Source organism: Pipistrellus kuhlii, unplaced genomic scaffold (genome assembly GCF_014108245.1).
Source record: "Pipistrellus kuhlii isolate mPipKuh1 unplaced genomic scaffold, mPipKuh1.p scaffold_m20_p_60, whole genome shotgun sequence".
Lineage (NCBI taxonomy): Eukaryota > Metazoa > Chordata > Mammalia > Chiroptera > Vespertilionidae > Pipistrellus > Pipistrellus kuhlii.
Genome location: NW_023425563.1, coordinates 350,545 through 373,835, shown reverse-complemented (window position 1 = coordinate 373,835; position 23,291 = coordinate 350,545). Strand labels below are relative to the sequence as shown.

Sequence of the window (23,291 nt, the reverse complement as noted above, 5' to 3'; positions counted from 1 at the left end):
GCTCATTCCTGGTCAGGACACATGCCCGGGTTGTGGGCTCGATCCCCAGGACGGGGCATGCAGGAGGCAGCTGACCGATGTTCCTATCTCATTGAAATGCACAGCCCACCCTGCCGCTGTGGATGCTGCTTCATGTTAGAAGGGAGCTGGGCCAGCCTCTCCTCAGCACCTCTTTGATGTAGCCCAGGAGAGAGGAGGAAGACCCACAGGAAAGCTGCATTGAGAGCAAAGCAAACCATCTCAGAGAGTCCAGACAGGGTTTTTCTACTGTCCACTGATCTCGGGGAAAGGAAAAATGCAGATTCACAGAGACACAGAGTATCTATTTTATTGTGTACAAAAGCAAGCATACAATAGTGATCCTAATAGCAAACATGCTGAATGTTTTCCGGCTGTTTGGAATGGTCTCTGTCCATGTCATGAATAAATAATACTTCTCTGTTACATGAAATACAGTACCACCAAGAGGTTTATATTTTTACGTAGCTGATCAAGTAAGTGAGCATAAAAGAAAGCATAAATGGGCAATGTTTATGCCGTGGAAGGTAGAAAGTCTTACGTCTTTTTGGAAAGGAAGAGGCCTGGGACCACTCCGAACGTCTTCCTGTAGCTGTTAGCTGTCACAGGCCCACAGTAGCTTCTCCCCATCTCTCTGTCTTTAGCACACAATGCCACCCAAACTTAATCGACTCAACCTTCAGCCAATTTAGTCAGTAAAGTTTTGAGAAACCATCTAAATGTAAACAATTGTAGATAATTCTGGTATATTTTTGTAGATCATTTTTATGTTAAAACTTTCCCCACTGCCTGATCTAAGCCTAACTCATTCTTCTTACATTCTCTCAACTTTTTGGTTACTTTGTTTCCCTTTGGGTTGTTTTAATTTGTCTAAATGCAACTTGTATGTAAACAACTCCCCAGATATGAGAGGCACTTATTAGAAACACATGACTATTCACTAGGAAACTCAGTGGCTTAGACTTGAACTGAATGAGCTCACACTTCCACTTTCCCACATTACCCGCTTGAAGACCACGGCAGGGCATTCATCTGTGGCATTTGGTGCATTCAGACGTGTTAGATCTGTGGTCAGAAATCATAAAACCAGCTGGTGTGGCTTAGTGGGTGAGCAATGACGCATGGGCCAGGAAGTTGCTGGTTCGATTCCCAGTCTGGGGACGTACCCAGGTTGTGGGCTCCATTCCCTGTGAGTGGCAGACAGAAGGCAGCCGGCCGATGCTTCTCTCGCGTCGATATTTCCATCTCTCTATCCTTCTCCTTTCCTCTCTAAAAATCAATAAGTAGATATTTTTAAAAAATTATAAAACCAGAAGTGTGCTCATGTTCGCTAATCACCTGCATAGTCATTAGGAGCTCTGACCCCATGGCAACAATAATGATTAAAATAAACCATCAGCCTGAGGCAAAAGGGGAAGCAAGCCAACCCACTTTTTCAGTCTTTAAAAACTGCCCTGTCATGTGACATCATGACTGCTCCCCAAATTAAGTAACCACCTTCAATTCACAGAACACATGTAACATCCGCAATGTTACCTCTAAGTTTCTTAAGTGTGATGGACCTCAGCTCAGACCGCAGGCGCCAGCAAAGTGAAGCAGGTTGGCCTCCCCCTGCAGGTGCCCGGAGACACCCACTTGGATGGACACCATGCCAGGCTAGGCATCAACTCTGCGTGAACCTTTCCATGTTAGCATCAGGAGCACACACGTGTGTCACGGGCTTACAAAGATTTATTGGCCGGAATCTCCTAAAGAGCTGGGTAAAAACCTGGCAGAGAAGGAAGCATGAGCACCTGCTGGCCTGTTTAAAGGACCCCTAACTACCGCGCTCACAGGAGCAGGGCAGCCAGCGGGGCAGGGGGTACACTCGGGAAGCCCAGGAAGAAAGGAAGGGTCTCTATGCTTTCAAACACAGCACTTAGCCTGGGACAAAAGGACGCTAGTGACTGGGGAAGTAATGTGTACGGCATGTCTGTGTAAAACGGTGTAAGATCTCAGGTAAGAGCTTGCCTTTCTCGGGGGGTGGGGGGGGGGTAAAGAATATAAGAGAGGATCTGGAAATATGTGAAAATAAAGTCTGGGAAGAAAAAAAACCTATCATAAAAATTTTATCTGTTATTTAGTATGACAAATCAGATTTAAAACAGGATCTTAATATTTAACATTTGCCTCTTATTTTAATTATGTGTATTTTGTCCTTATGCTGTTAACTTAGAAAACACCTTAGCTGACATTGACTGCTAAGGGAAAAGTCTGCAAACTATTAGATATTTTCAAATGAGAGAGCCACATTTTTCATCTGCCCCAAAGGTGAAAACATAGAAACATGTAAACAGAATATTCTTTTAAAGGGTTAAAATCAGCTACCATCATTAAACATACATGCACAGTATTAGACTAAAGTGAAATAAACCAGTCAGAGAAAGACAAATACTATATGATCTCACTCCTATGTGGGATCTAATGAGCAAGATAAACTGACAAAATAGAAACAGAGGCATGGATACATGAACAGACTGACAGTTGTTGGAGGGGAGAAGGAGGAGGAGGAGGGGGACTGGATGAGAGAATGTGAAGGGCTTAGCCTCAGAACACGTATAACTGAGGCTATAACTTCCGCATAACTCATAGACACAGGCAACAGCGTGGTGATGGCCAGAGGGAAGGGGGAGGGGGCAGGGCGGAAGTGGGCAAAGGATGAGGGGAATGGGGACATCTGTAATAGTGTCAACAATAAAAAATTTTAAAGGTAAATTTGAAAACATACTGTACAGCAAAAAGTAGTCAAACAAAGGTTTGAGAGCTATTCCCACAAACATCAGCAGGACCTCACGGCACAGTCCAGGGACACATGGATGAGGCGGAACTGCAGTGAAGCAAGAAGCCTCAGATGTCAGCAGCCACGGGGCCAGTAAGGTTGCCAGGACCTCCACCCTCACCCACTGCCCACTCTGCCCCCACCTGAGCAAGGTTCTGAAATCCTGCTCTTGTGAACTAAAAAGATCATTACTTTGAGGTCAGACAGCAGGATCTGGGCCCCAAATTAGTACTGTAATAGCTGTTACACTCCAAGTGGTTCCATGCGTTTCCAGCTCATAGGCCCTTCGTCCACAAACTCTTACCCCGTGGCGCCTCTTCAGGGTTGGGGTGCCACATATCCCATGCTGGCTCTCCACACAGCATGTCACGCTCACTCACAGACCTCCCACCCACCTTAGAGAACACAAATTTAAGATGTTGCTTTTTTAAAACTAATGTCCAGGAAAATATATGAAAACACTAGATTCTGTGGTCTCTGTATAGCAGGTGGCTTTGTAATAAATGATTTTGCTCAAAATCCATGCTCCCCAATCGACTGAGTTGGACCGAGCTTCTGCTTGGCTGGCTCATGCTGGGGACAAAAGAGAGTGCCCTGACCATCTCGGACACTAACGTCTGGCACTGACCACCTAGGACACTGCTGCCGGGCAGTGTTAGACTGCGGGCACTGTTCTCATGAAGGGCAAGTGCAGCTCAACATCTGGCTCTGCTCTCCTCAGCTGCCCACCGGCTCCGTTACCTCTCCTCGGGGAGATGTCACTTCGCTCCTTGTCATGGCACAGACCTGGGTCAGTTCTATCCAATGGCTATCATTTGCTTAAGATTATCGACATGAAGGAAGGCTTCCCAAGACGCCTTTGGTAGGAGCACACCGGAAGGGGTACTGAAGAACCAGGCGCCCCGAAGTGGCAGTCATACTGTTTCTTGACATTCACATCCTGTCACTCTCGGGGGGCCTCCATATTCAGGGTTCTGCGGGTCTTCGCAGTTCACCATCTCGGATGTTATTTGAATTTGCGTGGGTTTTGCTTTCCTCCATTTGTTTTGAGTTTTTTCTCACCGGCCAGGGAGGCCTGACCACAGTTATCTGCGCTACCCTTTTTCCTCGGATTTGCGTGTGCTTGCATTCTGGAGGCCTTGGGGGGGTCTGCTGTGTCCAGGCTCCCGGGGGGCGCCGGGCCGCGGAGATTACTGCTGCTTTCCAGCCGGCGGCTGCTGTTGCTGCTGGCCAGGTCGGAGCGCGGCCGCGGGCTCCTGCCGCTCCTCTTCTCTTCTTCCCGAGTGCCCAGGGCATGCTTCTGAGGGCACAACCTGCTGGGGCCCGGCACAGGCACATCCGGGGACTTAGCGGATGTCTCCAGCCAGCAGTAGGTCGGGTGGCCCTCGTGGGGAGCACCTTTCTTCCGAGAAGAGCCCGACCTGGGGGCGCCGTCCTGGCGGGGCTTGGACCCAGCGCTGCCCAGGGGCTTGCTTCTCCCTGGGCTCTTCAGAGGCCCCGCGGGCCCAGGCAAGGTCCCGGGCGCGGGGGACAGCCGGGCTTTGGCTGCCCGTGCTCTCTCGCCCTGGACAGTCAGGATTTGCAGCCACTCGAGCTGCACCAGCCGCTGCACGTACTTCCCCAGAAGCCCTCCTGCTCGGGGCCCAGGGACCGGCCTGTGCTCCGTGTTGGCGAGCACAGCCATGTCCCGCAAGTCCCAGGAGTTGCAAGGTGACGGGAGGAAGTCGGGGTAGTAGTATTCCGGCCTGGCGTGACCCTGGCCTGGTTGAAGGTCAAGGTCGAAGTAGACCGGGTCGATTTCCTCGGCACGCAGATGTAGGTCTGGAGGTGAGCGTGGGGAAGGGGGGACAGGGACCCGCTCCGAGTCCGAGAGGTCGCTGGCGCTGTCCTCCTCTGAGTCCTCTTTCATGAGCCTCAGCGACTGGAAGTCCAGCAGCAGCTTGTTCCCCGAGGCTCCCCGACAGCCGGCCCCCCGACGACTCCTTTCGGCTTTACCTTCTGGGGAAATGCATTCGCCAAGCTCCTCCCCAGCCAGAGGGGAGAGGCGGGGGAGGCTGCCCTTTGGCCTGGAAGGAGCAGAGAGGCTTCCGGACTCGCTCTGCCTTTTCCCTGAAGAATTCTTCCAACGTGGCACTTTATTCCAAGACCGGCCGGCTTCCATGCTGCTGTGAGAAACAAAACTGCGGTTCTTAGTACCCAGTACCAGGACAGACACTGCCTGCCTGCCCCTCCCCTCAGAACCACCTGGCCAGCAGATTCTGGCCAGGGCCAGGGCCAAAGGCAGGCCCTGCAGCTCCCTGGCAAGCAGGCCTAGTCAATTTACATCCGGTTCTGGAAAGGCCATACAATCAACACAGGTGTCACACATGCCTGCACGGATTCTATTTTATATCATTTACCAGCATTTCTTAAGGGCTCAGATTATTATCCTAGGCCACTGTGTGTACTTTGAAAACCGCTGGTATGGAAAGAATCTGTTGAAGAATTCTCAGCCTGTTCTGTTAGTGATGAGCGATGTTTAATACTGTGTTTCCCCGAAAATAAAACATCCTCCGAAAATAAGACCTACTTACAGGTTTTCTTCTGAGTGAAATATAAGGCATCCCCCCGAAAAAAAGGCCCCCCCTAGGCTCTGTCTCAGAATGAAAATTAATTTACCATAAACTGGTCACTAGGGCTGCCCCCACTGGCGTCTAGCAACCAGTGATGATACACGGAGTCCTGACGTCTCTGCTGTGTGGAGGCGGAGCGGAGGTCAGAGTGAGTGGTGAGCGCGGGGTGGGAGAGAGGAGACTTCTGCAGATGCGTGTAGAACAGGAGAATGGATTAGAGTGGACAGGACGCAGCAAAGGTGGTGAGTGCTGGTCTGTCTCTGGTGACACTACCTGATGCTCGCGGCTGCCCTCATGATGACTGAAGGTTCTCAGTCAGTGGCAGACCCTGCTCCAGCCCAGATCCAGGCCCCAGCAAGCCCAGTGACAGTCCCCAGGCAGGCCCCAGGGGGTAAATGTCTGATAAAGGGGTAGGGGGGATGTCTGGTGAAGGTGTTCAGTGGCACAGGGATGGGGGGAGGGGGATCACTTAAAATGACACAGGAGGATCAGAGGGGGCAATCAAAATGACACAGGAGGATCAAAAGGGGTTACTAAAATGGTAATCCCCCCTCTGATTCTCCTGTGCCATTTTGATTCCCCTCTCTGATCCCCCCTGTGTCATTTTAAGTGATCCCCCTCCCCCCACCTTGATACTCCAATTCCTTTTTTTACCCCTAGAAATGAGCGCAAAAAGAAAGTGGAGTACAAGAAAGGAATCGTGGAAGACTCTTGGGGCCAAAATCTTACTGCTTTCTGCAAAGAGAAGATGCTGAGTATCCGATTGGTCCGAAAATGGTGAGCAGAGTATGGTAACCTCATTGAACAAGTGGACAAGGGAAATGCTGAAAAGCACAAGTGTGGATCGGGTCGGCAACCATTATTTTCTGAGCTGGAAGACCTGATCTGTGAATGGGTTGTTGACAGGAGAGCAGAGGCTTTGGTTGTGAATAGGGCTCAGATTCAAGAATTTGCCCTTGCAATGGCACCACAGTTTGACATAGCCCCCGAAGACTTCAAAGCATCACAACACTGGCTGGATAATTTCCTTCAGCAATGTGAACTGTCTTTAAGAAGATCTACTGGTACAACATTGTTTAGGTTGGAAGATACTCAAGTTATTAAGCGAGCACTTGCATTCAAGTCCTTTATTGATGATGCTGACTTCTCTAAAAACAATACAATCTTTCCAACATGATTGCTATGGATGAAACTGCAGTGTTTATGGGCCAATCATCTCAAACAACAATTGAACAGCAGGGTGCCTCCTTAGTGTACATTCCCTCCACTGCTTAAGAAAGTGCACGTGTTTCCTGTATTTTGGCAATTCGTCTGGATGGCACTAAAATCCCACCTTTAATCATTTCTAAGGGCAAGAAGGAAAAGATTGAACGTGGTTTGAGCATTTTTATTCTTGAAACTGAAAAAGCCTGGCCACACAAGCAATTATAAGGAAGTGGGTCGATTTAATGCTGCCGCTTATTATGCGAGGGAGCCAAAGAGGTCTGCTAATCTGGGATGCAGCCAGCACTCACTGCGCTAAAGACATGAAGACATTTCTTCATGAAAGAAAAATAGATCAGATAATGATTCCTGCAGGAATGACGAGCTATCTTCAGACTCTTGATATTGCAATAAACAAGCCATTCAAAGACAATTTGCGCATGGAAATTAATGACTACATTGAAAATAGAATGGAGAGAAATAGCGTGGAAACTTTGTGAAACCTAAACTGCAAGAACTTGTGACTTGGGTGAAGAATTCATAGGAGAAAATCACTGACAGTTGCATTGCAAATGCACTGCGAGCAGGCTACCTTGACAAGAAGTACTCATTTAAAGACAGTGCTATTGCTAAACATGAGAAATTTGGTCCACTGATTCTGAAAGAAATGGAGTCATAAGAACTTCACCAGGAAATTCAGGAATTGGATTATTATGATATGTTCCAGAAGATGATGACATGATTGTCATTGAATAAATGAGTAAATTCTTGATACTGTAGGATTCAGTTTGTCTGGTTTTATTACCGTATACAGGTAATAAATTTCCTTTATTTCCATTTAACAATAAATGTGTACCGTATTCTTCTTCATAGAAAAATAAGACATCCCCTGAAAATAAGACCTAGCGCATCTTTGGGAGCAAAAATTAACATAAGACACTGTCTTATTTTCGGGGAAACAGGGTAACATTCATGAGGAAAATCCATGGCTTCCTCTTATGTGCCTGTTTTAAATGAAGTGTAAACAAGATGTAAAAGGCATATTTTATAGAATTTACTAGCTGGTGGGGAATCTGAGCCAACTTAAGTATACAATAATAAAAGCATAATATGCTAATTAAACCAGACAACCGAATGACCTTCTGGGCATCATTCCAGATGTCCTTCCAGACAAAGCCGCAGCAGCGGGGGCCAAAGCAGAGGCAATTAGGGATGATCAGGCAGGTGAGCAGTTAGGGGCAATAAGGCAGACAGCTGAGTGGTTAGGGGCAATGAGGCAGGCAGATGAGTGGTTAGGGGCAATCAGGTATGCAGGCAGAGGTGTTAGGGGCAATCAGGCAGGCAGAGTGGTTAGGGGTGATCAGGCAAGCAAGCGAGTGGTTAGTGGGGGGATGAGGTAGGCAGGCAGAGTGGTTAGGGGCAGTCATACAGGCAGGCGAGTGGTTAAGGGGGATGAGGCAGGCAGGCAGAGGTTAGGGGAGATCAGGCAGAGGCAGAGGGTTAGGGGTGATCAGGCAGGCAGGCGAGTGGTTAGGGGCAATGAGGCAGGCAGGTGAGCAGTTAGGGGCAATGAGGCAGGCAGGCAAGTGGTTAGGGGTGATCAGGCAGGCAGGCAAGTAAGTGGTTAGAGGGGATGAGGTAGGCAGGCTGAGTGGTTAGGGGCAGTCAGATAGGCAAGTGAGTGGTTAGGTGGATGAGGCAGACAGGCAGAGGTTAGGGGAGATCAGGCAGAGGCAGAGGGGTTAGTGGCGATCAGGCAGGCAGGCGAGTGGTTAGGGGTGATCAGGCAGGCAGGCCAGCGGTTAGGAGCCAGTGGTCCTGTATTGTGAGAGGGCTGTCCGATTGGCAGTCAGACATCCCCCAGGGGGTCCCGATTATGAGAGGGTGCAGGTCGGGCTGAGCCCCTCAATTGCAACAATTTCATGTACTGGGCCTCTAGTCCTATATAATAAAAGGTTAACATGCAAATAGACTGAACAGTGGAACAACCGAACAACCAAACAACCAGTCTCTATGGTGTGCACTGACCACCAGCTGATGTGTGAAGAAAATGACAGGCATTGGCTGTGGCAGGATGGTGGAGCAGGTGAGCAGGGGCACCAGACCAAGGCGGGGCACCGGTCACTGTCATTGGAGCAAGCCTCTGGTGGTTACTGAAAATTCTTTGCTCCCACACACTGCAGTCCTGCCTGGCACTTGCACCTGCTGTGGCATCAGCCCCACTTGCACCACTGCCAGTGCCGGAGCCACCACTCATACCCACTACCAGTGCCCAGCACCAGCCCAGATTGCTCGGCTCCATCAGTATGTATAAGCAGTAGATGCCAACCCCAATTGCCCCTCAGGGCTTGTCCACCTCCCCTTGCTCCTAAGGGAAGATCAGGGCTGGCAGCCACCTCTCACGCCTGCTGCTGGTGATGGCCCCACTCAACCCACAGTTGATGCCAGAGTCATCACTCGCACCTGCTGCCAGTGCCCGGCGCCAGTCCCAATTTCTTGGAGCCGTCAGCAGGTGTGAGAGGCAGCTGTTGGCGCTGATCACCCCTGAGGACTTCTCCACCTCCCTCTGCTCTAGAGGGGCGATCGGGACTGCTGATCACCCCTGAGGACTTCTCCACCTCCCTCTGCTCTAGAGGGGCGATCGTAGCTGCCACTCGCACCCATTGACGGCTCTGGCCTTGCTCACACCTGCTGCTGGCACTGGCTCCAATCGCTTCCTGCCTTCAGCGGATGCGAGCAGGGCAGGCACAATCAATGCGTGGGATTGGCAGCGGCAGCAGCAGGGCTATTGGCAGACAGGGGACCAGGGGCTGTGCCAGGTGGGGCCAGGCAGGGGTGCAGAGAATGGGCGAGACATGCCCCTGTGCTTACCACAACCTCAGGCCCACAGTTCCTTTCAAGGTGCATGAAATTATGCACTGGGCCCCTAGTCTTAATATGAAGAAGTGTAGAATATACAACCTGTACCTTTAACCAAAGGCTCATTAGCATTTAAACAGGAAACAGGAATTCTGTATTTAAAAGGATGGAGTTGCATGGTGTCTTAAGATACAATAAGAATGAAAAGACGGTTAGCACTGTCTGGTCGTGGTGGGTAGAGGGAACTTCTGAACAGTGTGCTTGGCTAGAAGAGCACCCGATTCTTCCCAGGGTAATTCACTCTAAGGAAGGATCCCATATCCGCATTGACAATATTTTCCTTTCAACTTACTTACCAAGGACATAGCATTTCACTAAGAATAATACCCTGTTTCCCCGAAAATAAGACAGTGTCTTATATTAATTTTTTCTCCCAAAGTTGCGGTAGGTCTTATTTTCAGGGGATGTCTTATCTTTCCATGCGCTAGGTCTTATTTTCGGAGATGTCTTATTTTTGGGGAAACACGGTACTTCTCAGCACCAACATCAGATAAGAGGGGCGGAGAGAATGGGAGAAAATGGGTAGTGGATATGCACCTAGTCATGTTTAAAGCCACTTGCCCATTCATTCCTGCTAGATAAAAATATAGGTGCATGTTTCTTATCCACAGACATACTATTTCCTTCCCAGCCACACACAGTCAGTCTGGAATTGACATATCACAATTTTACAAAATACAGCAGTTATATGAAAACTGTTTACCTGCTATTCTGGTGAGATTCACTCACCCTATTCCCTTTCTTGAAAAAATCACAGGGCTGGTCATCATCTAGGGTTGCTCGCGCTGTCTAAAAACCAGACAGACAGTAATAAATAACACGAACACACAAGAAATAAGCAAAAACCAGAACAAGTCTAAGTAAGATCCTCCACCGGTTACATCACCTTCTCTGTTGTGCTTGAAATATTCTTGCTCAATTTGTTAGATGATGAAAGGTGGGGAGGTGACTTCTTTATTCCTCTTATATTTTGAAGAGACTCTTTACCACTGGAACTATAAGCAACAGAAATCAGTCAATAAGTACTTTTTAAAATCATTTTTCAATTATCATTGACATACAATATTGTATTAGTTTCAGCCATATGACATAGTGATTAGACATTTATATAACTTATCAATCAAGTGATCAGCCCAGAAAGTCCAGTACCTATCTGACACCAGACATGGTTATTAGGATACTGTTGACTATATTCCCTATGCTGTACTTTATATCTCTGGGACCACTTTTATAACTTGTAGTTTGTACTTCTTAATTTCTTCCCCTTTTCACCCATCCCCCCACTCCCTTCCCATCTGGCAACTATAATTTGTTCTCTGTGTCTACAAGTTTGTTTCTAAAAATATGGAACGCTTCATAAATTTCAAAATTTGCATATGATCCTTGCCCAGGGTCTATGCTAAGCCTCTCTGCATCAGTCTGCTTGTGGATGTATGCTGCCAAAGCCAGCATAGTCAGTATTTATTGTACATGGTACTGTATCCAGAGTGGGTTGGTTTTCACTAGCTTGTTTTTAAAACTTTGTACAGCATTAAAATATTGATGGGAGAGATTGTTTTATGTTTAAAGTTTAATTTTTTCTATCTTATTTTCACAGTGGATATTGGATACCAGATCATCTGCTATAAATGCTGCAAATGGATTCACACCACACACACATACACACACACACACACACACACACAGTCTCTTTGGAAATAACACATTGAGGAAATTGTGAAGCTAAGGTCAGGTATCACTCCAAAGCTCCCATATCCAATCATTCATTCATTCACAAATAATGATAGAAGTGCTTAGAAAATGACAGGATTGTGGCAATGTCCCAACTCCCATGGAGCTTAAGCTCTATTGAGGAAGCTCCCTTTCCATTCCCACTAACACATCAACCCATTAAAAGATTATCAGTCTATTAATACAATATCACATCGTCTTATTTCTTTGTGAAAGTCTGTTGACTCAGACCACACAGTGCTGCTATTGCCTCTTATTTTGAGTGGCCTAAAGTGCCCTGATTTGAAAGTGAATACTCTAATAACAGCCGCCCACCTGGAAGGAGGTGGGTTATAAAAGGTCTTTATTTTCTTCCTGGAATTTTGCTGTGTTACTTTTCACAAAAAAAACTTTTTGGTCAGTTTACACGTGATGGTAATAAAAATCTCATCTGTGTTCTCACAATTAATGAGTTATGCCAAAATCAACAGGCTTGATTGATTTTATATATACAGGATGCATTAGCTTGGTGTTCTTTCTGCTCTGGGCAGTAAAAAGGAACCCTCTAGAATTCCTGGCCCCAAACTGCTCCAGGCTTCTGCTTTTTTGCACAAAGTTCAGGAGAAACATACCCACAGGGCCCTGAGGATGCAGAAAAAAGCTCGGGGTTGGTTCAGGCTTGCCTCGGAACAAAGCTAAAAGTCCAAGATTTGGGCTGCAAAAACGCTTCCGAATAAGGATAGCTGCATAATTCATCACGGGGTGTTAACTCTTTTCCCACATCTTCCTCCAGGCTAGGGGCTTGGCTTCTAGAGAGGAACAGCAGCAGGACTGCCCCGCCCCCCAGAAATTGGCTGGCGGTCCTGGGCAGCAAAGCATTGTGGGTGATGTGTGGATGAGACGCTTATCTATACCGCGAGGCTCCCTTAGTTCAGCCGAGGGTCCAGGCAGCAGAGCATATGTACAAAGAGCTGGCCAGCCTAGAGGCTTAACATGAGCTTGGGGGCCAGCACCTGCAACCCCTCCCTCCCAGCCACCAGTAACCCATAAACCCAAGGACCCGCAGCATGCATTTTCCTTGTCTTCCGTTTGTGCAGACTCGGATCTATGATCTATAGACGCGCGGGCCTGGCAGACGCAGACAGAAATTGATCAGACCTGTTTCTGGATCGCCGAGGACACGTGACGAGGCCGCCAGTCTTCCTTCGCAGCGCCCTAGCGGGGAAGCCGTGCGGCTGTGCACGTCCGCGGGGGCGCGCAGCCGGCCTGGCTCCCGGGCTGCGCTCTGGACCGCGGGAGCCCGCGCGGAGGCGGCGTCACGAGGGCCGGGCCGGGGCGGGGCGGAGGCTCCAGGGAAGTAGCGCCCAGACAGTTGCAGCCATGTAAGTGAAGTGGCGACCGGGGAGGTGGGAGGGGCCGCTCCACCAATGCAGCCTTCCTCTAAGAACCCTCCAGGAGACGGAGCCGCCGCACGCTCCACGGGTGGCCCCGAAAAGCTTGCTCTGGAGACAGCATTCGTCTCTTGGGAAACAAGCTCTGTTTTCGCTGCAACTAACGGGAGACCTGGGAGAGGACTCGAGGGGCGCGGCGGCAGAGGAGGGGAGGCGCGGCGGGGCCAGGGTTCCCTCGGGGCGTGGTTCCAGCGGACACCGGGGCCTTCTGAGCACGGCTGGGGACGCCGCCGAGGTATTGGAGGCGGGGTCGGGAGGCTGCCCCTCTGATTCATATCCCCATCTCCGGGGGCCTGCTGGGCCATGTCCAGAAACTCGGATCCCGCGATCCTGCCCCGCGGCTTGGGGTCCCGGAAGTCCGCCCCGCGGAGCCTCAGCTGCCTCTCTGACCTGGTGGGCGGCGCGACCCCGGAGCAGCGGCCTTGCCGGCCCCCCTGGAGCTCGGGGCGCGCGCCGCCGCCGCCACCTGCACAGGCAGGCTCAGGCTGCGACCCCAGCCTGCGCCCCATCATCACGCGGCGGGCTCACTCGCTGCCCAGCTCCCCCGAGCGCCGCCAGAAGGCCGCGGGCGCCCCTGGCGCGGCGTGCCGGCCGGACTGCAGGCAGCACCGCGTGCGCTTCGCCGACGCCCTGGGCCTGGAGCTGACACAGGTCAAGGTGTTCAACGCGGGCGACGACCCCTCGGTGCCGCTGCACGTGCTGTCGCGGCTCGACATCAACTCGGACCTGTGCTGCAGCCGCCAGGACCTGGAGTTCACCCTGCAGTGTCTGGTGCCGGACTTCCCGCCGCCCATCGAGGGGGCCGACTTCGGGGAGCGCCTGCGGCGGCAGCTCGTGTGCCTGGAGCGGGTCACCTGCTCCGACCTGGGCGTCAGCGGCTCGGTGCGCGTGCGCAACGTGGCCTTCGAGAAGCAGGTGGCGGTGCGCTACACCTTCTCCGACTGGCGCAGCGCGCTCGAGGCCGCGGCCCGGTGGCGGGGCCCCGCGGGCTCGGAGGGCACCGAGGACGTCTTCACCTTTGGCTTCCCGGTGCCACCCTTCCTGCTGGCACGGGGCTCCCGCGTGCACTTCGCTGTGCGCTACCGCGTGGCCGGCGCCGAGCACTGGGATAACAACGATGGCCGCGACTACAGCCTCACGTGCCGCAACCACGAGCTGCACATGCCCCGGGGGGAGTGTGAGGAGAGCTGGATCCACTTCATCTGAGCCCCGGGCCCGGACCCGGCGCTGCTGCTCCGTAGCCACACCTGCTGCCACTTCCTAGCGGGGCGCTCACGGCAGAGGCAGCTGCTCTTCCCTGCACTCCGTCCCCACACCTAAACCTGACCTCACGTCCTGCTGAGGGGCCCCTGGCAGTGGCTATCTGCCACCTACTTGAAACGTCTGTGTCAGCTGTAAAATGGAGCCTCGGGTGGCCAGAGGCCTAGTGTGTAACAAGCTGGGGCAGTGCGGGTGGGTAGTGCAGGGGTGTTGGTTTCCGACTGGGTTTCTGGAAAAGGCCTGCATCCTCCAGCTAGGAAGGCCGGATTGCTTTTGCATGTGCCCTGATTAGGTCTCTGTACACGTAGGTGTTACTTATTATTGAGATGCTGGGAGCTTGATCCCTAGTGGATGCCTTTCCCGGAGCATTCTGGATTTAATAAGCTAAAAGAGAAACCAGTTTGTGTATTTGTGCCCCAGTGTGACCCCCATCATGGTTCCTTGAGGCATTCCTGCCCTGGGACAAGGAAAACCTGAGCTTGCCAATGTTTGTGGACTTCTCACCGTGGAAAAAACTATTTATAGGCAAGCAATGTATGCCTCATCAGTCATCACCACCATTCCTGGGAATTTAGGCTGCCCGGGGGAAGCTGTGTCGCCTACATCCCAGCTGAGAGAGAACACACTTAGAATGTTAGAACAGCCCCTGTGTCTTCTCACGCCTCACACTTCTCTTGCACCTACTTGATAATTAGGTATCGCATGTTATCAGGCAATTCTGTTTAGGGTTGGAACTACCTAAACAGGATAAGAAACTCTGCCTTAAGTTATGAACAATTTCAGACAGATGCCCTTTTCAAATACCTTTTTGATGATCAAGATGATTCTGTCTTCTTAAGCATCAGGAGATCCCAGCACTCATCTTTCAGAAGCCAGGATGCCAAGTGGAATTAGAAAGTTTGTTCAGCAATAGCCAGAGCACTAGAGGAAAAATAATTGACAAATATTTATACTTCTTAAATGTTTTAAATTGTACTTACAGTATATGCCTAGGTTTTATTTTAAATTGTATTTATATGTACCTCGTTTTATCAGCTACCTGCCAACTTAATTCTTTGTGCCTTCAGATCAGAGTTTCTAACATTGTCGGGACTTGTTTCCCAGTTTTAAATTAAATGCTTTTCTTTCTTTCTTTTTAATATCTCCAACCAAGAAGTCAAGGCCATTGTCCCCTGCAGAGTGCCACAATGACTTAAAACTCCAGCAAGGGGCTGGTGATTGCTTTTGGTGCTGAGTGATGGTTTTTCTGACAACAGGTGCTAGCTCTCAAGTGTGAAAATCCAGCCGGAGTGGACAAGGCCTCCGACTTGTGAAGTTTAATTATGACACAGTTGAAATCTCTGAGGTAAATTGTGACAGCTGTCACCAGTTAACTAACTGAATTTTAAATGCTTGTTAACATTTGTTAAATTAGTATGTAAAGGGTGAGTTTTGCCTTTTAACCAGTTTGGTTTTTACAATGGCAACTTTTGTGTTTTTAAAATTCCAAGAGAGAAAAAAGGCTTTCTGATCTAGAGGGAGTACTTTCTGATTTAAGAAGACTGAATTTTTATTTAAAATGTCGTGATTAAATTGAACAAGCTTTGGCTGTTAGCGTTGTTCACTCCATTGACTTGCAAGAGAGAGAGAAGCCTGGTTGCATTTCCTGTTTAACAAACTGTCCAATTAGGTCAGTACGCCTGTGAGGGCCTTGGCTGCTATGTCCTTGACCCCAACCTAGATTGCAAGAAATTATCCAGAGTATTCATGTACGAAGGTTAGAGCTGCCAAATATATTGTATAAAGGCATGGAGACAATCTTATAATCAATGTAAAATTACTTGGCAAAAGGTTCTAGTCATGGAGTATAAAGTAAATATTATATCTTCAGTATTAAAAGAACCTCAGAGTGCCTTTAAAAAATTAAATATACTTGCCTAGTTGATAAAGTTCAGCTTAACGAGAACTTTCAGATTCTAAAACAGTTATATTGCTTAAATGTTAACATTTTGTAGTGGGTTGTGCAATTGTTGGGTTGTCTGGGGTGGCAGCTCGTGTGCCTGGAGCCGATCACCTGCTCAGACCTGGGCATCAGCGGGCCTGGGCATCATCAGTAAAAACAATATATTTTAATGTTTAAACTTTGAAGCTATTTCACTCAGACCTAAAATTAAATTGTATGTGCACAAATTGTTAGCTGGAATGTGTTTTACTTGTAGTCTCATTAGAGAAACATGTTAGAAACTTCTTGATTGTTTAAATAATTTCATGGTTAAGTCTTATTCTTACCTAAATAGTCAATCTTAGTATCTTGCCCCAAAAAATGTTTTTTGTGTTTTTTTTTATTGTATGTTAGTACCTCAGTTTCCATAGCACAGTTGTGCATGTCTTTGAGAAACCGAAATGCAATATTTTGTGCCAGGTCACATACGAAGAAAGCTTTAGGACAGTGGTCAACAAACTCATTAGTCAACAGAACGGCAAACCGCGGCTCGAAAGCCGCAGTTTGCCCACCACTGCTAGGGGATTGCAGGGGATGAGACAGTATTGTACTCTTGTGTGTCTGACTCCCCCCGGATTGTGCCTTGGACACAGGGGATGGAAACTAACATTCACTGTGTCCTCTCTTATTTGCCTCCCCACAGTGCTAGGTGCTGTATTTAATTCTGAAAATTACACTATCTGGTAGATAATATCCCCCTTTTTTTAGTTGAAGACAGTGGACTGCACCTAAAGTCCCACCGCTGGTAAATAGCAAAGTCAGTATTCAAACCTACCCCAGAACCCAATTTCACTATGATTGATAGAAAAGATTTTTCATCTAACAACTATGATCTAAAAACCTATTTAACAACAATTCGAATAAGATTAAAAAGAGTGATTGACTTTTTTCTTCCTTGTGGCAGTATACTGTTTACTACACAATTCTTATGCTTTTGTACAAGTGAAACAAAAGGACTTTTAACTTTTCTCCTCTGCTACAAAGTGGCAAATTGAGAAATCACTATTTAAAATTTTTTAAGTGTCTGCTATATACATTTCTGCATGGCTTGTGTATTTTACACAAGCATGATTGCTTTTATCTTTTAAACGGATACTTTAAGTGAAAACATTGTAAAAAGCCTGGAATATACTGATGCTCCTGCTCAATCAGTATCACGCACAGAGGGCCTAATTTCCCATAGGCCTAATTTCCCATAGGCCCTCTGGCATAGGACTTGGGTTCTGCCTAAGGAAGGAGGCAGCCACTCCTGCTTCTAGGAAACCCAGGCAGGAAACCCTCCCGCAGACAGGAGAGGGGCTTGGCAGCCTGGTGGGGCGGGGCCGGCGGGGCGGGGCCGGCCTGTCGGGAAGAGGGCGCGTGGCCAGCGGAGCTGGGGCAAGACTGACTCCGGAAGCCTGGGCCCTGGGCCAGGGCACAGCGTGAGGCCTTGAGGTCCGCGGGGCCTTGGCCCGTGTGGCTCTGCCGCCCTCTGCCGGCCCGCAGCGTGGGACTCCGCAGAGGGCGTGTAACCTATGCATCCTGGCAGGTTTGGCTGGTGCCCCTGGTCTCGGGCCCTGTCTAGCCCCCGCTCCTGGGTGGTTGTGGGGTTGGAGGGGCCCTCACAGGCGTCCGCACCGAGAGAGGAAGGAAGAGACAGACCGGAGAGAAGCGGAAGAGAAGCTGATGCCTCTTCTGGCTGCGCATCCTTGAGGGGCAGCCTTCCCGCAAGGACGGCGCCCGGGAGGGGTCAAGGGTCGGGGTTGGGGTCAGGGTTGGGTCGGTCGCTGCAGTCCACTTACTTGAGGTGCGGAACCACGCCCACCGCGGCCTCCTGCAGCCGGCACGTGCAACGGTTACGAGAGGCGGGACCTTGCTGGGCAGTAGCGCTGATTGGACACGGTGTGGACCACACATAGCGCTGATTGGACAGGCTCTTCCCGCCTTCCGCTGGCCGCCTCAGGCCCTGAGACACGACGCTCTGACGCTCGGCAGCCGTTGGGTCCAGACTCCACACAGACGCCTCCGAGAGCGGCAGGTTGAGCTGGGGGGCCCACGGGCGGGGGTTGGGGGGGGCGCTGACGGAAGGTGAAGTGTGAAGGAGGAGCCATTGTGGAAAAGGCCAGGCAGGCGCCATGCCAGGTCTGAGCGCGTCCAGAGGGCCTTGCGTGGCCCGCTGGGGGGAGGGGGAGGGCCGGGATGGTGAGGAGGCGCCACGGGGTCGGAGGGGCGGTGCACGCTGTGTTGGCTCAGCCTGGCCTCTGAGCTCCAACGGTCAGGAGACCGGAAGTTCGGGGCGGATGGGGACGGGCGCCCTCGCCATGCCCGTGGGTGCCTGCGCCGGCTGGGCAGGTGTGGTCTGTGGCGCCAGGGCGGGGCCGCCGTGGTTCTGAGGGCTGGCGGAGCGGTGCGAGGCGCGGCGGCGGCGGGCTCAGCACCAGGCCCACAGCGGGAGGGACTCTCAGGGCCTCCCTCCTCTGCTCCGGTTCTCCTGGACCCTCTTTTAGGCTCTGTTCTGAGGCCCGTTGTGTCCGAAGAGTGATTAGAATAAAATGCATCAGAAGGCTGAATTTCGGGGGGGGGGGGGCGTTACACGTGTTTTATCAAGTGGTGGTGTTCATATTTCAATCCTTAAAGATGGTGGTGCCCCTCCCTCCTGGTTAGGGTCTCACATTCGGAAAATGCTACGCGTAGAGAGGAACATGTATTGAACCGCGTTCACCCAGCCTTGTGAAGCCTGAGCCATTTCCGCCGCTCGCACACGCCCCTCCGCCGTCTCTGCCGGCCACCGGCGCGGGCCTGCCTGTCCACGCCGAGGCCCACGCTTCTGGCGGTTACTTTGTCGGGGCTTCCGGCGGCCCCTTGTTCCTCGATCCACGTGGTATTTGGTAAGGATATCTAAAACTGTGCTCATGATGAGGAAAGGGAAATGTGAGGCCCTAACCAGGAGGGAGGGGCACCTTTCCTTTCAGGTGAGAACGTTTGCCTTGCTGAATGGCTAGTTAGTACTACATTTTTGGCTCCACTGAATCCAGTCTTCGAGGAGGCGGGGAGGGAGGAGTCCCTGGATTGTTCAGTTTCCTTATTGCTAAAAATCTGCCTGTGTGGATGCTAATTAATTTTCCTTTTCTTCGGCTGACGTCTTGCACAAAAGTAGAATTAGAAACTAAATCAACTTGTTAGCTTTACATGCCTCTTGGCCTTCAGTAATTCTGTACTAGACCCTTGTCTCAGAGTACTTTGTAAATTACTCTTAACTTCAGATTGTTTCCACGGTGAGGGCCTGTCCCAAGAGTTATTGGACCTACGCAGAGTACAAATGGAGGCCTCTCCTGTATATTTTAAGTAATTAAAATTTTTAACGAATAAAATTTTTAATGAAGTTTTAAAATTGTGAAATAAAATGTTCTAGTCTTCAACCGCACAAATACACCACCATTGCAACAAACTAGAAAAATATATGTAAAGCTACTTTTATGGCTGACTTACAAAAATATCAAAGATAACTGAATGTATTTATTATGGCTATTTGATGATGGACTATTGAATTTGGATAAGTAATAAAATAATGATGAATTAACTGCCTAATGTAAAATGTAAAGGTTTAAAAACTACAGAAGGAAATATGTAGGATATCTCTCAGGCGTTATAATATGGTAATATTTAAGACCTAAAAAGCACAAACATGAAAACTAATAGATGTGAAGTTTTGTATATCATCTCTCTTTTACACAAATGGCTATTTAATATTTATACATTTTACATTAGGCAGTTAATTCATCTACTATTTTATTACATATTAATTATATTAACATATAATTAAAAATTACTGCCATATTTTTATCAAAATCAGTGAATATGTTATAAGCAAGACTTTTACTTATTTATTGTCCTAGTGACAGTATGATTTAAGGATTAAAACTGTATTTATTCAAAATATACTAATTTGAGTATATATTTATCAAAAATATAAAATAGATATTAAAAGTATTGTTTAAAATTCTCTGAAATATTAAAATTCTTTTAAAATTAAGGTACAATACAGTGAATATTAAAAATTATTTGAATAGCAAATTACTTTTAACACGTAAATCTTAATTTTTATATAAACTTAGTCACCATTCTAGTGTTTGCTTGCCATCTAACTGCCATTTTAAAGAGTTCATATTGTGTTCATGCAGTTATGTCTAGATTTACATAGATACAAATTAAAGAATAATATGAATTGCTTAGAACTACAAGTGTTCCTCAGTCACTATGTGTAACTGTTGCAAATATTGTGCACAAAATTGCTAAGTGTTTCTAATGCCACAACTTGGAATACAAAGAGAAGCAAGAAAATGGACATTCAACATTATTAAGAATCAGTTCTTCCATATGCAAGAATCAATTCTAAGCTTTGCCAGGGGATGGATTGGATTTAATTTCCATATTTTCTCTTACCTGAGAGCACTTAGATTGCTCAAATTATAGCATCATTCTGAAGTATAGACTAAAATATCAGTATCAGCACAATCTATATCCTTCTCTGCAATGTTTAGCCCCTCTCCACCCCATTCTTTAAACTTGTTTTTATTATGGAAGGTTCCTATCATATACCAAATAAACAGAATAGTGCAGTTCCCCTCTTTCAGAGGCATGGCCAATGGAAGTGTTTCTTTGGTATGTGATGGGTGTGAGTTGACAGTTGGAGGTGTTTATGGTTATAGAACTTGCTGAGCCAGTACTAAATACTGGATTCTGAGTGAGGAGAGAATCCTGTGTGTGTATGTAAGAGGGAGACATTGATATACAAACATTTCATATCTATTTTCATGATTTGTGCCGTTTATGTCTTAACTATTACCATATTATAAAGCCTGAGAGATACCATACTATATTTTCTTCTGTTAGTTTTTAAACCTTTACTTTTTACATTAGGCAGTTAATTCATCTAGAATTTATTTTTGTGAATAGTGGGAGATAGAGATCTAATTTTATTTTTTCCAAATGGTGAGTCAATTTTCCAATTCCATTTCTTAACTAGTTTACCTTCCTCCACTGGTTTGCAAAACCTTACTTATATATGAACTTCCAATATATGCTTGGATAGTATGCATTTGAATTCTCTTTTATTTTGTCTATTTCTATTCCTAATACTGTTTTTTAGTAATTGTTACTTTGTGATACGTTTTAATATCAAATAGGATGATTCTTCCCTTTATTTTTGAATAGTATTTTTGCTGGCTATAGAATTCTAGTTCTTAGTTTTTTTTTTCTTTCAGCACTTGTAATTTATTTTCTTGTAGTGTTTCTGCATTGACTTTGGTATTGTGGGAATGATGCTTTTTTAAATGAGTTTGGAAGTGTTCTTTTCTTCCTCTTCCTTCCTCCTTTTCCATTCTCCTCCTCCTCCTTCTTCTCTGTCTTCTCCTTTTTTCTTTCTTCTTCCTCTTTTCCTCCTCTTTTTCCTCATCCTCTTCTTTCTTCTTCATTTGAGGATTGCTGTAGTTCTTTAAATGTATGGTAGAATTCACCAGTGAAGCCATCTATCTGATCCTGAACTCTTTATTGTTGAAAGATTTTTGGTTACTGATTAAATCTCTTTTTGTAATTGGTCTGTTCAGATTTTCTATTTCTTTAAGATTGATTCAGTATTAGTAGGTTGGATGTTTCCTCCAGCTTTCATTTCCTCTAGGTTGTCCAATTTGTTGGGTTTATATAATTTTCATTTCTTCTGTGTCTAATGTGCCATTTAAACCTATCCCCTTTGTTCTTAACTTAGTTATTTTGTTAATTAACTGTTTTTGTTTCTAGAATTATTTGTTTTTTCAAATTTTCTGTGCCCTTTCTCCCCCTCCCCCTTAAGTTTCCAGTTTTCTGCCAAAATTCTCAGTCTTGTTTAATAATCTTTTTTTGTTCGTTAATCCTCATGTGAGGATTTTTTCCATTGCTTTTCAGAGAGAGTGGAAGGGAGGAAGAGGGAATGGGGGGGGGGGGGAGAAATAGAAAGAGAGGCAGACATTGATGTGAAAGAGACACACCAATCGATTGCCTCCAGTACATGTTCCAACCAGGGGTGTGAGGGTTGGAAGCAAACCCTCAACCCAGGTATGTGCCCTTGACCAGGAATAGAACACACAACCCTTTGATTCTTGGTCAAGCTCTAACCACTGAGAAACACCATCCGGGGCCTTGTTCAATAATCTTTACGTACATAGTATTTACAGTTATTTTAAGTATTTGTTTAATAACCCTACCATCTAAAGATCCTAAAAGTTTGTTTCTCACCTTATTTTGTTTGTTTGTTAATCCTCACCTGAGGATATTTTTCCATTGGTTTTTATAGAGTGTGGACAGAAGAGAGAGAGAGAAACATTGATGTGAGAGAGGCACATTGATTGGTTGCCTTCACACACGCCCGACCAGGCTCAGGGATTAAGCCTAAAACTGAGGTACATGCCCTTGACTAGAATCAAACCTGGGACCCTTCAGTCTGCAGGCTGATGCTCTTATCATTGAGCCAAACTGGCCTAGGGCTGTTTCTTACCTTTTAATAAATTCATTTAAGTCTCTGAATTGCATTTAAATAATTGCTTTGGTTGCATTCTATAGGTTTTTATGCAGTTAAATATTTTGTCATTTCCATCTTTTTACATCCCATGGACTATTCAAATGTATGTATTTTAATTTCCAAATATATAGGAAGTCTGAGGCTATCATTGTACCTAATTTCTACATTTTTATTGCATTGTAAGAACAGGGTATCTATTATGTAGATTTATTTGCATGCTTCTGTTTATGTTTTGCTCTGGTGACTTAAGATTTTCTCTTTTTTTTCTTACTCAGAAACTAGTGGCCCAGTGCATGAAATTCATGCATATTAAAAGGGAATTAACTAGAGAAAATATTTTAATATTTCTGTTCACTTCCCCCAGCCCAGCACTGGGTGGGGAGGCAGCCTCACATCCCAGGCCAGCGCAAGTCAACACCCACCTATGCTGCAAGTCCCCACACACACCCCCACCTCCCCCTTGCCTTGCACACAGCCTCCTGCTGTTCAGTCTTTACAATGTCATAGCATGATAACCATTTGCATATTAGCTTTTTATTATGATGATGATATCTGGCCCAGCTTTTTTTCTTTTTTAATGTGATATAAGTTCCTGGAAATGTAATCACCCAGCCCAGGAGCCTGAATATTTGCTACATCCTGTCAAACTATCTCCAGAAACGCTGTCCCTTATACTCCAGAGCAGTGTTATCTGTGGTCTGTTTCATTACACCCTCTCCAGTACTGAATATTGTGATTTTTAAAAAGTTCCAGGTATCTTTCCTTTGCAATTACTTTATTACCTTTT

At 47.3% G+C, this 23,291-nt stretch overlaps 2 protein-coding genes across 4 annotated transcripts; one reads left to right on the top strand and one right to left on the bottom strand.

Moving 5' to 3' along the window:
• Window positions 1-482: 482 nt before the first annotated feature.
• Window positions 483-12,590, bottom strand: FAM217B (family with sequence similarity 217 member B). 3 transcript variants are annotated; one of them, XM_045574996.1, is made up of 5 exons: window positions 12,439-12,543; window positions 11,913-11,995; window positions 10,457-10,565; window positions 10,274-10,359; window positions 483-5,001 (listed from the first exon to the last, which is right to left on the bottom strand). In XM_045574996.1, exon 5 carries the CDS (start codon window positions 4,995-4,997, stop codon window positions 3,843-3,845), a length of 1,155 nt encoding a protein of 384 aa, XP_045430952.1. In that variant the 5' UTR covers window positions 4,998-5,001; window positions 10,274-10,359; window positions 10,457-10,565; window positions 11,913-11,995; window positions 12,439-12,543; the 3' UTR covers window positions 483-3,842. The 3 variants fall into 3 exon arrangements, with proteins under 3 accessions (XP_045430952.1, XP_036275931.1, XP_036275933.1); XM_036420038.2 differs by having other exon boundaries at window positions 483-4,998; XM_036420040.2 differs by lacking the exon at window positions 11,913-11,995 and having other exon boundaries at window positions 12,439-12,590.
• Window positions 12,591-12,670: 80 nt separating this feature from the next.
• Window positions 12,671-15,482, top strand: PPP1R3D (protein phosphatase 1 regulatory subunit 3D). The gene has a single exon (XM_036420042.2). The coding sequence runs from the start codon at window positions 13,035-13,037 to the stop codon at window positions 13,935-13,937; it is 903 nt and encodes a 300-aa protein (XP_036275935.1). The 5' UTR covers window positions 12,671-13,034; the 3' UTR covers window positions 13,938-15,482.
• The last annotated feature ends 7,809 nt before the right edge of the window (window positions 15,483-23,291 follow it).

What these genes read in the sequence shown, in the direction of transcription:
- FAM217B (XM_036420040.2), bottom strand. Translation starts at nt 4,997, where the DNA reads ATGGAAGCCGGCCGGTCTTGGAATAAAGTGCCACGTTGGAAGAATTCT.
- PPP1R3D (XM_036420042.2), top strand. Translation starts at nt 13,035, where the DNA reads ATGTCCAGAAACTCGGATCCCGCGATCCTGCCCCGCGGCTTGGGGTCC.